Source organism: Neolamprologus multifasciatus, chromosome 14 (genome assembly GCF_963576455.1).
Source record: "Neolamprologus multifasciatus chromosome 14, fNeoMul1.2, whole genome shotgun sequence".
Classification (NCBI taxonomy): Eukaryota; Metazoa; Chordata; class Actinopteri; order Cichliformes; family Cichlidae; genus Neolamprologus; species Neolamprologus multifasciatus.
Genome location: NC_140452.1, coordinates 4,507,716 through 4,521,757, shown reverse-complemented (window position 1 = coordinate 4,521,757; position 14,042 = coordinate 4,507,716). Strand labels below are relative to the sequence as shown.

The window sequence follows — 14,042 nt, the reverse complement described above, 5'->3', positions numbered from 1 at the left end:
AACGGCAGAAAGGGAGATAAAGGTTCCTGAAACTGGATTTTCATAATTCCCTCAATTAAAATTGTAGCTCAGAGGAAGATCTGATAACGCCATCCTCTCCCTCGACTCTGGTCGGGTTGTCAGAGTAGTTAACCTTTAATAAGATGTAAATGAAGCATTATTCAGAAGCAGCGCGACCACAATCACCCTCCGTGTTTCAGGAACATGGAAATAAATTCTGCTTCTCCTTACATCTCGTGGTGCATCTCCTGCTCCATCCGTGGGCGTTCACGTTCAACGTTAAAGTTAAAAACTTCCAATAATGGTCAGTAGCTGCTCTCAGACCATCGGTGTTTCCTACTCTTGCAGATGCAGGGGCAGCAAATCAGAAGGGGTTTAAAGGGGGAGGAGCTAAAACGGTCCGTTTCAGGTAAACAGAGATTATAAGATGAAGATTATTTGATTCGCAGTGCAAACTACAGAGTACTCTGGAAAAACTGCAGTTCCTCTGATGTCCACTCGAGGCTCCAGCAGCGAGTCATTCACGTCAGGCTCGATGTTAACACTGTACAGCAGAAACGCCAGAAGGTCAAAGGTGAAACTAAAACTGGTGTTTTATTTATTTATTTATTTATTTTAAAATTACAGTATGTCAGTCTTTCACTCGATATTCAAGAAACCATATTTACTGATAGATTTTTATTTTAAGTTTAACTTTGGCCGCAAACGACGAAGTTAAAACCTGAAGATGATCCATTTACTGGTTTCCAGCAAAAATTCAATCAGCTGATTACATCCTGGCGCCCTTCAAGGGGAGAATAAACATGTTTACAGGCGGCTACTGATGAGCTTTCTATGACTAGTTTAATACTTCGTAATAACTCTGGTTAAATTCTATTAAGGCATAAAGTTTGCATCATTGGGGCGTGGCCTGTTTGACTGACAGGTGGATGGCGACACAGCTGCTAGCTGTCAGCTAGGTGTCGCCTCAGCTGGACCTTTGTACCACGTTTGTGCTGTTGGACCTTTTTAATGCAATTATCTGACCGATAATATGGCTGCTGTCTCTGCCAGGTCTGGTTTGTGAAAGATTTTAATTCAGTTTCACTTCCTCAGAAAGAAAACGATGTGAACAAAGACATTTTTAACCACTGCATTAACCTAATCGGTAGAGGTGGGAATCACCATACATCCCACGATACGATATTATCACAATACTTAACGCACGATACAATATTATTGCAATTTTTAAAAATATTTTGCAATATTCAGATTCTGTACATAAACTTTATCAATATTCATTTTATCTAATATCAAAGTCTCACACTCAGTCTTGCTCTCATTTCAGTTTGATTGTTGACAAACTGAACGGTTTGTATTACAGTCTAGTCCAACTTAACTGAATCAACCATCTGGTACAATTATAGCTATTCTGAACTATGCAGTTTATGAAAACTATGCAGCCCCTTCAGCAACTGAAGAATTTGAAAGTCAATTAAAACAAAATATAATTTCACATTAAATAAAAAAGTTTTAAACTTAATTAAAATAAAACATGTCTTAAATTAAAATAAGTAAACTGTCATGTTTATTGCTGCCAAAAAAAAGTTTAAACACATTTGGACAGTGAAGGAATGTCAGGATTCTTGCTCAGAAAAAGGATCAACATGCTCTGAAGTCAGAGCACAAAAACCTTTTTGTAACAAAATATCGATTTCTGCTGTCCCTGTATCGATACATTATTAGCAAACAAGATATCACGATACTACACAGTATTGATTTTTTTTCCCCCACCCCTACTAATCGGAGTGTGTGAAAGTGAAAACGGTGCCAGAAAACAACACACAACAAGACGCTTGTGGGTTCACACTGTCAACTTCCTTTATTCTTCTTTGAATGAAGGGAGGACAGGTCCATCAAAGTCACATGACATTAAACAAGCCCTATTAAACCTCAGTCTTCATGGAAGGGATGAGGAAAAGGAAAGAGCAAACATCGTGTAGTAACCCCCACAGAGCTCCTAAATGTCCCGAGAGTCAGATTTCCTGGTTAATAAAGGTTTAAATGAATCCAGATCTCCCCAAACTGATTGGTTACACAGATTTCTCGCCTCCGCGAGCGAACATTGCTCTCTTTCTGCAACAGATTGCCCTGATGTTGTTTCCTATCTGATGAAATTAGATTCTGCTAGAGGCTGGTAACGTCTGAAAATTTAAGTTCAGGTGTTAAAATCATGAAAAGTGGGCCAATAAAATGAAATAAAGGCAGAAGACGTGGATTTCTGGATCCAGCTGAAAAAGAGGAGAATAAGGACAGCTGGTTTGACGCCCTGCTGAGCCTCAGCCCGGTGGTTTGTCCCTGCAGACAGGTGTTACCGGCGTCAAAGTCATGGAAGACGCGCACACGCACGTGCGCACAGACACGCACAGCTGTCGGGGAATCATATTGGATGACGAAGCATCAATCATTACAGCCAATCAGACTTCACGGCTTGTATTCCCGTCCAATACGATCGCAAGATTTTTATTTTTTGCCTCCCTGCTCCTGCTGGTGATGTTTGACATCATAAGCGATGTCATCAGTATGCCAGGTAGTAGACGTGTGTGTGTGATGAGACTCTAATGTTTGAGCAGTTCTTCCTGTAATTCAGCCGCGTGGGTGTATCTCATATTCAAATTTTTCCCTCTCATGGAAATTTCCAGACACCTGCCTGCTGTTGTCCTGGGCTCTGCACTCTGTCCACATTTGAAGGACTGCTTCAGCAGTTCGGGGGACGTGCACTCATCGTTCTCGGCAATAAGCAAATATGTTTAGATGGCCATGAAACTGATGCCACAAACGGTTAGCCGAGCTCAGCACACAGACAGGAAACTGGAGTTAAAGCGAACCTGTTCTGTTCTTATTTCCTGTCATGTCTCGTTTTCATTTTAATGTTTCAAATAATAAGTAGTAATCTTTCTCTCAAGCATGGAGGTTTTTTCCCCCTGTATAAATATAATGAATATATAATGAGCTTGTCCTCGGTTGGTTGCAGGAAATGGTTTCAGCCTTGTGCTGTGAGTCTGTTCCACACCAGGCTGCTGCATAACGAGGGAAACTGAAGATGGCACATTTGTGCAGTCTGACAGGAAATTCCACACTTTTTTTTCCCACCCCGTCAAATTTCCAGAGTCTCTTAGTAACATTTTGTGTTGTTATTCAAACTCATCAGCTGCTCACTTTTAATTTCTGCTGATTGACGTAACTTACGTTTGTTTTTACTGAGAAGTGCAGCAGGGATCAGCAGAGTCACAGAAAATAGTTTTGTTTCCCCTTTTTTAATCTTTATTTTAAGCATTCTGCATATCTGGAAATGTTTTATTGTTCTTATTGCACTTTGCTTTAGATGCAACAAAGGTTAATGAGTTTATTTTATCTGTGGAGTTGGATGTTGTTCACTGGTTCAATTCCAAACGCTGTTATGAATCAACTTGCAGAGAAAAGACGTGAACGAGTCAAAGTTAGATCTGCTCAGTCTGTTTTCTTCATCTTGTTCTTGGCTGTTCCCTTTAAGAGGCATCACAGCAGATCATCTCCTCCTGTCCCAGCATCCTCCTCTGTCACGCCGACGTCTTACACCTGCTGGGTCTAAAAAAAGACTAATGTTGACTTCCTCCAGGGTCTGAAACTGCACTGACAGCACTAAGAGGACAGCTCGGGACGGAGGGTTCACTCGTGTCTCTGATAAGACTCAATGAGTGGGGGGTGGGGTTGATGCAGTCATTAAATCAGAGGTGTGTGTGCGTGTGTGTGTCTGAACTGCAGGCAGCTGGTGACTCATCAGCAGATAAAGATGCTCGCCTGCTCTCTCTGTCTGGTGAAGCTTCATTCACACTTTGAGCTCAGTGGGAAAACAGCCGTGTGTGTGTGTGTGTGTGTGTGTGTGCGCTCACATGTTAAGCAGATGTTCACGTCTGTTCTGTGGAGACTGAGGTGATAAATGTCACTAAATGAACTGAGATGAACCTGCCTGTCTGCCGCTTTATTAGTCCCTGTGGAACCAAAAGCGCTTTACACATCCAGTCATCCACCCATCCACACACTGGTGATGGCAGCTACATTGTAGCCACAGCCACCCTGGGGCGCACTGTCAGAGGCGAGGCTGCCGGACACTGGCGCCACCACCAGTAGGCAACGGGTGAAGTGTCTTGCCCAAGGACACAACCGGGGCTCGAACCGGCAACCTTCCAATTACAAGACAAACTGCCAACTCTTGAGCCACGATCGCCCACTTCAGGCACAGACTGCACCACAGCGTCGACGTACACGTACGATGGCAATGAACGGCTGTTTTATTCAATCCTATACAAAAGATGGATCTAGATGTCGACTCCCTCCCCACCACCAGTGGTTCGGTTCAGGGAGTTCCTCTTTAATCAGTCCTGTGCAGTGAATGACCTGCAGGCAACTAAAACCTGCTGCTCAAACATGATTGGTCAGTAGATGTGACATTACAAAGCTGCTCTCAGTTTACCATCTGACAATCAAACCTGATTAAAGCTTTTAAAGGCCTGAAGCCATAAAACTGGTGTGAAGGTAAACACACATGCTCTCGCTGTGTAAGAAATAAATGGTGTGTGATGGTTAAAATATAACTGGACGCAGACTGGAGAGGTGCACGCGCTCTGCTGTGGCAGGCGGACAGGTGAGCAGGATCTATGCAGCCTCAGTGGTCCAGGTCTGACGCCTTGGCCTCATAACTCTGTTACACACTCAGTCACACTCAGGTGGGGGTCTGGAGGAGGCGGCCTTGGCCTGATAGGACAGGCAGCGCCTGATCTATGAGTCTGGGATACTAAAGCGCTCAGGTGGAAACACAAAGGTGTGTGTGTGTGAGCACCTGAGGTGGCTGTCTGACCGGAGAGGGAAGGACGAGGAGCAAACGGACGACACGGTGAAATATGTTACAGTTATAGACTGTATATAAAAGATGGCCATCATAGCATCACTGAACAGCAACCTGAGGGGCTGAAAAGGCCACAAACTCTAAAAACAAGCCAGTGCTGAGAGTTTGAAATCCAACATCTGAGACCATATACTCATCAGGAAACTGTTTACTGGAACCCAGCTATCACAGGGCGAGAGGCGGGGTACACCGTGGACAGGTCGCCAAAGGGTTTGAATATAAGGGGGCTGCTACGTAGAGTCTTTCTCCAGATGTGGCTTGTATAAAACAGCTGTGCATTACTACACTACACCGCCTCCGTGCACCTTGGGAATTCAGGAAAACATCTTTCGGGATGGCTCGCTGATTTATGGCTCACTGGCAGGAGGACAGACCGTCAGCTTGATGATGTTGTTGTTCTTCCCCCTGGTGGACAAAAACCGAGTAGCGATGTTGACCGATACGCGACCATAAATAATGATATTTTCTCCTATTTATTTCCTTATCATAAGAGTTAACTAATTAACCTCTTAAGCCCCAAGCCTACCTGGTCTCCTGCTTTTTGCCCCCTGAAAGCAGGAGATCAGGTAGGCTTGGGGCTTAAGAGGTTAAATAAAGGTGCACAGAAAACGAAGAGTGTTGGAAAGGGAAACCAAGCAGACTGTCTTCAAACACAGAGGACGAGCAGTTTTCTCTTCATTAAACTTGAGCTTGAACTTCAGCTTCACTGAACTGTGAAATCCCTGCAGCACACTTTCTGATGAGACTCTACAGTTTGCATTTGTCTGAATTTACTGAGCTCCGACTGGCAGATCTGCCATCACTGTTTCCTCTGTGTTCATTTTATCTCGGAGTACTCCTCCTGCTCCTCCACTAAACGCACAATAGATGGGTATGATTTATGACAGGAAGTGTTTTGAGTTTATAGATGTGTGTGTGTGTGTATACACACTCTCTCATGCACGCACAAACTCGTGTTTTCATATTGTTGCGTGGACCTCTCATTGACGTAATAATTTCCCTAACCATCAAAAATCAATGCCTGACCTAACATAAGCCTGACATTAAAACCACATTTAGTCTCAAAAATGCCTTCAGACTCGTGGGGACGGGCACTTTGTCCCCATATATACCTCACATAGCTATATAAACATGGTACACACACACGTGTCATTCACTCGGTTTTTAATTGTGTTCACTGTTAGTCTTGAGGTGGAGTCGAGCTCGTGTTTTCTTGTCACGCTTTGATGATTAATTTTTGATGGTTTTGCTTCATGCACTGATTTAAAAAACTGCTCGAGTGTCGAAAGTGTCCGCATTTTAGTTTCTCTGTTGTGCTGCAACAAGTCGTGAGTTGAATCAATCACCAGATGATTAGGAATGTGATTCGATAAGACGCAGTTATTTATTTGAATGTTTCAGCCAGTCATGATTGGATGATCAAACTCTGTCAGAGGAGAAAGGTCAGACTCTCCTCTCAGCGAAGAACAGGAAACTGATCATCGCGTCTCTGCTGCCCGTTTACGTGATGAAGCGCTGATGGACCAAACGGCTGTGATTTAATATTCCAGCATTAAACGTTTGAAGCCGTTTTGGGGCTCAAAGTGGTTTTTAGAGTCAGGGTTATGGTTGGGGTTAGCATTATGTTAATTAGACGTCCTCACTAAGATATGAAAGTGTTTTCTCTTTGAGAAGAGCAGCGTATTTAAACGTGTTTAAATTGGGCTGTAACAGCTTTTAGAGACATCTCTCACCATCATCTGGGGAAGCACAGCTGGCAGATTAGTCAGTAGCACAAGTCACTGGGCTAAATGATAAAATCTCCTATTTATGTACCTTTTATTACATGATCGTCTACTTTGACTTGACGTTGCCAAATCCCCTGAATGCTGTCTGAAAATGTTTTTGATCATCTTAATTTTGAGACGTTTGGAGTGGAAATGGCGTTTTTATTGTGCAGAGAGCGCCTGGATGTCGGTCACAGGTCCTGAGTGTGTAATCACCTGCTGCGTCTGTAAATCAGGAGATAATTACACACAGACTGTGAGCTCCAACTGAATGAAAGGTGCAGTGTAAATTTGTCCTGCTTTTCATAAATCAGACCCGCTCTGTCTCCACTTAGTGTGTGTGTGTGTGTGTGTGTGTGTGTGTGTGTGTGTGTGTGTGTGTGTGTGAGATAATGGTGAATCATGGCTGTGTGTGGTCGTCCTCCTGGCTCGGAGGATTTAAACCACCGACTGGAAGCCTGATTTCTTGTTGTTTGCTTTTCTCCAGGAGCGCCGTCTCAAACATGTTCGTGTCACCTTGTTAAAGCAGTCGCTTCAACTTCAGCAACAACTAAAGATTGTGGGAATAAAAAGATTCTCCTTATTGCCAGTGTTGGGGAGTAACGGAATACATGTACCGCCGTTACGTATTTAAAATACAAAATATGAGTAACTGTATTCCGTTACAGTTACCGTTTAAAAAGGTGGTATTTAGAATACAGTTACTTTGTTGAAATAAATGGATTACACGGCGGTACTTCCCTGTTTCATATTGTGGCGGGTCAGGACTGTTTGGGTTTTGTTTGACAACTACGTTGTTGTTCCAGGCGGCAGCGTTACGGTTGCCATGGTTACAGGGTGACGCTCTCTCTCTGCGTGTTTCCTGGGTGAGAGAGCGCCTGTTGTTGTTGTGCTAAGCTAATAGGCAGAATGCTACAGGTATAGCTCTAAAGAATGTAGCATCATGGGCAGTGTAGTCCGTGCTGCAGGGAGAATGGACTGCCATACACGTTATGTGTCTGTGAGCGAGGGAGGGAGAAAAAGGAAAAGTACGAGCTGTCATCGAGCAAAAACGGGAGCTGGAAGCATGTAAATATAATAATAACCACTGCAGCCAAGAAGAGAGCCTGACGAGCCCAGTTGTAAGTAAGCTATTAAGACTCGACTGTACACCGTGTTCGTGTTTTCCTCCAAAAACAATAAGTTCTGTTGGAGCAGCCTTTCAATGCCTCTCTCTGTCTCTGGCTAGCAAAGTTGACCCAGACAACAAAGTAAAGCTAGTTTTCAGCTACGAGCCCGACACAGAACCCACCGTATTAGCCAGAGGTCCCTTTACTACGGTTCGGAGCCGCGGACCTTCAGTAACAGTAATAAATCACAGCAATAGTACATTCACGTAGTTGTAAACAGCATGATAATATATTAAGTAATCCAAAGTATTCAGAATACGTTACTCTCATTGAGTAACTAACGGAATACGTTACAGAATACATTTTGGGGCATGTAATCTGTATTCTGTAATGGAATACATTTTAAAAGTAACCTTCCCAACACTGCTTATTGCCCACAAACGCTTCGTTTAGTCATTGAACACAGTAGGGATGGGGGACAAAATCGATACTGTGTAGCATCGTGATATTTTGTTTGCTAATAATGTATCGATACAGGGACAGCAGAAATCGATATTTTGTTACAAAAAAAGGTTTTGATCCTTTTTCTGAGCAAGAATCCTGACGTGTTTAACCTTTTTTTTTTTTTGTGGCAGCAATAAACATGACAGTTTACTTATTTTAATTTAAGACATGTTTTATTTTAATTAAGTTTAAAACTTTTTTATTTAATGTAAAATTATATTTTGTTTTAATTTACTTTCAAATTCTTCAGTTGCTGAAGGGGCTGCATAGTTTTCATAAACTGCATAGTTCAGAATAGCTATAATTGTACCAGATGGTTGATTCAGTTAAGTTGGACTAGACTGTAATACAAACCGTTCAGTTTGTCAACAATAAAACTGAAATGAGAGAAAGACTGAGTGTGAGACTTTGATATTAGATAAAATGAATATTGATAAAGTTTACCTTTATGTACAGAATCTGAATATCGCAAAATATTTTTAAAAAATTGCAATAATATCGTATTGTGGGATGTATGGTGATTCCCACCTCTAGAATACAGTAACTCCATAACTTGGCTATAGAGTGAGGAAATTATTTGATCCCCCTGCTGAATTTAATTTTTCTCAGAATAAAATGAATTAATTTTGTTTTAATATTAATGGACATGGACAGAATATCAACCAAAAATCCAGAAAAACACAAACTGACCCGGAGTTGGATCAGCAGAGCAGGAGGGGTGGTTGGCAGTGGTTAGTGTAACCAATATTGTTGCCATGTTGTGTTAGGCATATGTCTCTGAATTAATGTGAATTCTAATCAGTGGCATCTTCTCCATCAGGTAAAGGTCACATGATGTTGAAATGCCTGGCATAGACCTGCCCACCTCAGAACGCCACAGCAGCATCACCCCAAACCCTGCAGGAAGTGATGTTGTACCCGGAGATGAAGTGAGTGACACGGAGCACCTCCTGGATCTGTACCAGTGCCGGCTTCCTGTCCACTCGTCTCCAGTGGAGCTAAAGGAGGAAATGCAGCGAGTCGACAGCAGTTGGAGCCAAGATGGAGACCTGCAGGACTGTGGACAGTGAGTGTCCTTCAGCTGCTAATCAGACCTGAGTAATCAGTAAAACAGATGATCGATTTTTAAGAGTTGCTGTGCAGCTACTCTGCAGCATTTTTTCAGCTGAGGTCACTTTTACCTCAAAGTTTGAAAGAAGTTGGAAATATATGAGCCTAAAAGTACCAACTTTATTTTTCTGAGTGGACAGAAACTATATTCTAAAAACTTTGAACGATGAATCTGCACTGCTGACTAATAACAGCACAGTTACTTTTCTCAGGTTTCTTGTTCAGCTTGAAAACGTCTCACTTTGTGCATATTTCTGCCAGGTTGGAGAGGAGATGGCTGCTCTGGCATGAGTTTATGAAGGAGTACGACCATTTGGATGCTTGGCTGAGATTGGCCGAGGACGCCGTCTCTTCCCCAAACTCCGTCCACGTTACCTACCAGACCGCCAAGGAGGAAATGAAGAAGTTTGAGGTGGGAAAAGAAATAACTTAAACGGAAACTGAAATCTAAACTTGGCTTCAGGTGTTTTAACCTCACAGGGATTCCAGCCACCATCTTTCACCTCATCTGTGTTTTTGTTGTGCACTGAATCTCTTTTGTTGTCTCTCTGTGACAGAAACGATGTTTGAGGTCTGTGTTTGTGTTCAGGCACTCGCACAAATTAAAACCTGGGTCGGAGCAAAGATGGGCCAAAGTTCAGCACATGGTTAAAGTTGTCATCCAGCCAGGGTGTAAATATCGCTCAGCAGCCAGCCGTAAAGCTGAAGCAGGCAGCATCGACACATAAATCTACTCGTGCTGCCGGCTTAAATAACAAGACCACCTCTGACCGAAAAGCTGTAGATTCTTCTTGTTTGCACAAATTAATTCAGGCTCACACGAATTGTGTCTGCAGCTCCAACAAAATGAGGAAGAGGAGAAACACAATTAGCCTGAATTAGAATTTGATGGAAAAGGAGGACAAGGAGAAGGAAGAGCATCTCTATGATGTCACTGAGGTTTCCTTTCATTAATACGATCCTCTCACAAAGAAAGACGCCCCTAATGTAGTTCACCTACTTCCTGTATTAACCTCCTAAGACCCGAACTCTGTCATTTGCATCTGCATTTTTAATTTCTCTTTGCTATTTGGGCTGATAGGGACCTGATGAATGTAAAAACAAAGAATTGCATGATCTTTTTTTTATTTTTAAATCTGATTTTTTGTTTCTGAGAAACTTGAGATCCACATATGATGATATGACCTTGGCAGTATATCGTCCTCGTAAGTGGACATCAGGCCCATGTAGAGCAAAATTTAGTATTTTGGTCTACACAACCCAAAATGTGATGTCCACATGTGGATGCCGGGTCCTCGGAGGTTAAATACTGGTTTGCAAAATGTTCTGATCAGGTTTGCATCTGCAGGTAAATGAACATCAAATCTCTAAAACGGATTAAAATCAGTTTTTACTTTTAGTCTTAAGACCATATGTTGTATATTTATCATCTTTGTGATAAAACCCATGTCAGCCTTTGGTTTATGGACTTTGCATTTTGAAGCTTTAGCATTTGCTTTATTGCTGTGTTGGTTTTTGTGAGCCACATATTAGGACGAGAGATCAGAATCTGGAGTCGTGCACACTGTAGTTTTATTAAGTGTGTATCTATAAGATTTCTACAACAGATCTAAGGTGTGCCTGAGAACAGGAAGTCGTCTGCATAGAGGAGAACTTTCATAGCAGGCTGGTACAAAGTGAGGCTTTGTGCTCACATTTGCTACAAACACTTGTTTTAATTCTGTTTTGATGCACAAATCAGGCAGAAACGGGACTTTTATGGTGTGTTCTTCTGAACTGATTGCATATTGCATAGATTTGATTTGGGTTTCATTCTTTCTGGAAGACAACAGTCGCAGGCTCGTCCAAGTTTTCCAAATATAGGAATATCTCCACCTGATCAAGCCTGGATTTGGGAAACCAAAAAACATCTGCTTCAGATGCGCTTTGTGTTTGTGTGTTCAGAGGCTGCGGCGAGAGGCGGGGCCTCGCCTCATCCAGCTGGACAGCCTGACACGGAGGAATCGAACACTAACTCGGCTCTTCCAGGGTACCATGCAGGCTCGGCTGCTGTCATCGGCGAGGGAGTGCGGCCGCCGCTGGGATGACGTGAGCGCCAAACTGCATTCCATCACAGGCCAACTGCAGGTACGCGAGTCAGACCTTCTGAGGAGGGTTTCGCTTCTCTCTTCTAGTATAGTTGACTCTTCCCTCTCTCTCAGCTCTTTGTCTCAGAGTGGGAGGCGTTTGATGCGCAAAGGGAGGAGCTTGCAGTTTGGTTGGCTGACATGGATGTCCGCCTGATCGAGGTTGAGCAGCTGACAGGAAACGCCTGTGAAAAACTGAGACAGCTGCAGGTGTGGGCTTGTTTTGAAGTGACACATCAGTTTCTTTCTGCATGTTTTTACTTTGTTGTTCATTTTATTTCATCTTTTTTTTATGCACAGTCATTTCAGGAGTGCGTGTGCGAGAATTCGGGGCGTGTGAACGCCCTGCTGCAGCGCGGCGAAGCGTTGATCCAGCACAGTGTGGCTTCTGACGCTCAGCACGTCGAGAGCCAGCTGCTGGAGCTGCTGCAGCATTGCAGCCACGTCTACAACAACATTGGACGAACACACACCCGGCTGCTCAGCATGAGACTGGTACACACACACACACACACACACACACAGAGTAATCAAAGCGTGTCTCAAGTAATTGATATAGTGTTTGATTTTTGTGCTTTTAGACATTTAAAAACATGTCAACATCTGAAGTAATCACACTTATCATTCATTTGGTGTTTGTGCATCGTGTCAGCATGAGTCTGGTAACCTGAGGGCACAAAACAGACAAACAGTGCGTCGAAGGGAGGAGCATGCAGTTTGGTTGGCTGACATGGATGTCCGCCTGATCGAGGTTGAGCAGCTGACAGGAAACACCTGTGAAAAACTGACATTTTAATTTCAATCAACCTGTTTGAAATGTTGATTTTAAACTCTTGAAAGTAAAATTTAACTTCTCTGCAGCTCCCAATACAACGATAGCGCCACACAAACTGTGCTGGAATAAAATATAAATAGTAGACATCAGGAATAAATAATATGCAGGAGAATTGTGTACAATCAACAGGAATATGTTCGAAAATGATAAAGGCACACATCAGAGAACCAGATGCAAAGTGCTCTGAGGTACTGCAAAGAAAAGTCTTGACCTCACAAGTGAGATCAGCAGAGGTGTGGGGGGGGTCCCTGTTTATGATGAGAGGGGGGTCGTCTGTGCCTCATGAAGTCCAGGATGAGTTTATGATGGGACATTCAGGTTCAGGTTAGTGGGAATATTCAGAACTTGAGGGATGAGGTTTTTTTTGTACTCCCTCCTTCCTTCCTTCCTTTCTTCCTTGGGATGATGCCAAGGCATTCCCAGTCTACCCCTTCTCCGTGTCCTGGGTCTGTCCCAGGGTCTTCTCCCAGTGGATGATGCCCAGAACATTTTACACAGGAGTTATCCTGGTCAGATACCTGAACTACTTCAACTGGTTCCTTTCGATGATGAGGATTAGTGGACCGCCTCTTTGCCCCTCAGAGTTCCTCATCCCATCCCGAGGCTGAGCCCAGACACCCTTGGGTAGAATCTCATTTCTCTTGCTTTTATCCACCACCTCATTCTTTCTATCACCACTGAAGGTTTGTGGCCATTGCCCAGTAGACTGGCTTTGCTCTTCAATCTCTTGCTTCGCTCACAGAGAAGAACCCAAAATACGTCTCCATTTGTGGGAGCGACACTCCTGACACTCCCCTCTTTCCACCTGAGAACTCTGCCCTCAGACTTTGAGGCGCTAATTTTCATTCGATCTGCTCCAACCTCGGCCGCCACCTGACGAAGCCAATAAAACCATCATCCCCAAGAAGCAGAGACAAGATCCTGAGACCACTGAACCGGACGCCCACTTGACCCTCGGACTGGTTCCAAGAAGCTTCCTGGTTACTATTTTCATCATGCTGACAATTCAGGGTTAGTTGTCATGCAGGTAACAGGTCTCGCACGATCTGATATCCTCGTGTTGGTGTTGTTCCCAGATCATCATACTAAAGGTTGTTCCAGGATCAACATTGCAAGTGACCAATCAGAATGTTGTGACGTCATACTTTTGCGACTTCGGGAAAAACCGGCGTAAAACAAAAAACTGTACTTAAGCTGCGAGAAACCGCCTTTGTCCGCCGATCAACGGACCCTAACCCTTTAATAAACGCTAAGCAGAATTGATATTGTCCTTGCAACATTGGAATTTCATAAATGCACGAATGGGTTGGTGCGCAAAAGAATAACGTCACAATAATGTGATTGGTCACTTGCAATGTTGAACCTGGAACAACATTTTCATGATGATCTGGGAACAACACCAACACGACGATATCAGATCATCCAACAGGTCTCTGAGGAATAGAGTGAATATACTGGCATCAGTTGTCGTTTTTTATTTTAGCTTCCTATTGTTTGTGAGCAAGGTTTCTTTTTTGTCATCATCTAAGCCTCCATGTTTTGGACTTTCTTATATCAGGCCCCTCTTTGTTTCTTTGGCCCAGATTTACTGGCTGCATCTGAAACATTGGCCATCTTTTCCAGAAAGATGTCTGCAGGTAGTAGCTCCCAGATTCAGGAATCCTGAAT

The 14,042-nt window shown here is 43.3% G+C and overlaps 1 protein-coding gene across 1 annotated transcript in view; it reads left to right on the top strand.

Annotated features, from left to right (window-relative positions):
* The window catches only part of LOC146503275 (uncharacterized), a 39,702-nt gene that overhangs the window by 14,782 nt on the left and 10,878 nt on the right, over window positions 1-14,042 (top strand). The window contains exons 2-6 of the mRNA XM_085130614.1: window positions 9,124-9,369; window positions 9,675-9,825; window positions 11,358-11,540; window positions 11,615-11,749; window positions 11,840-12,034. Of these exons, the coding sequence (XP_084986740.1) occupies window positions 9,146-9,369; window positions 9,675-9,825; window positions 11,358-11,540; window positions 11,615-11,749; window positions 11,840-12,034 (888 nt within the window). The 5' untranslated portion in view covers window positions 9,124-9,145. The remainder of the gene's footprint in view (window positions 1-9,123; window positions 9,370-9,674; window positions 9,826-11,357; window positions 11,541-11,614; window positions 11,750-11,839; window positions 12,035-14,042) is intronic.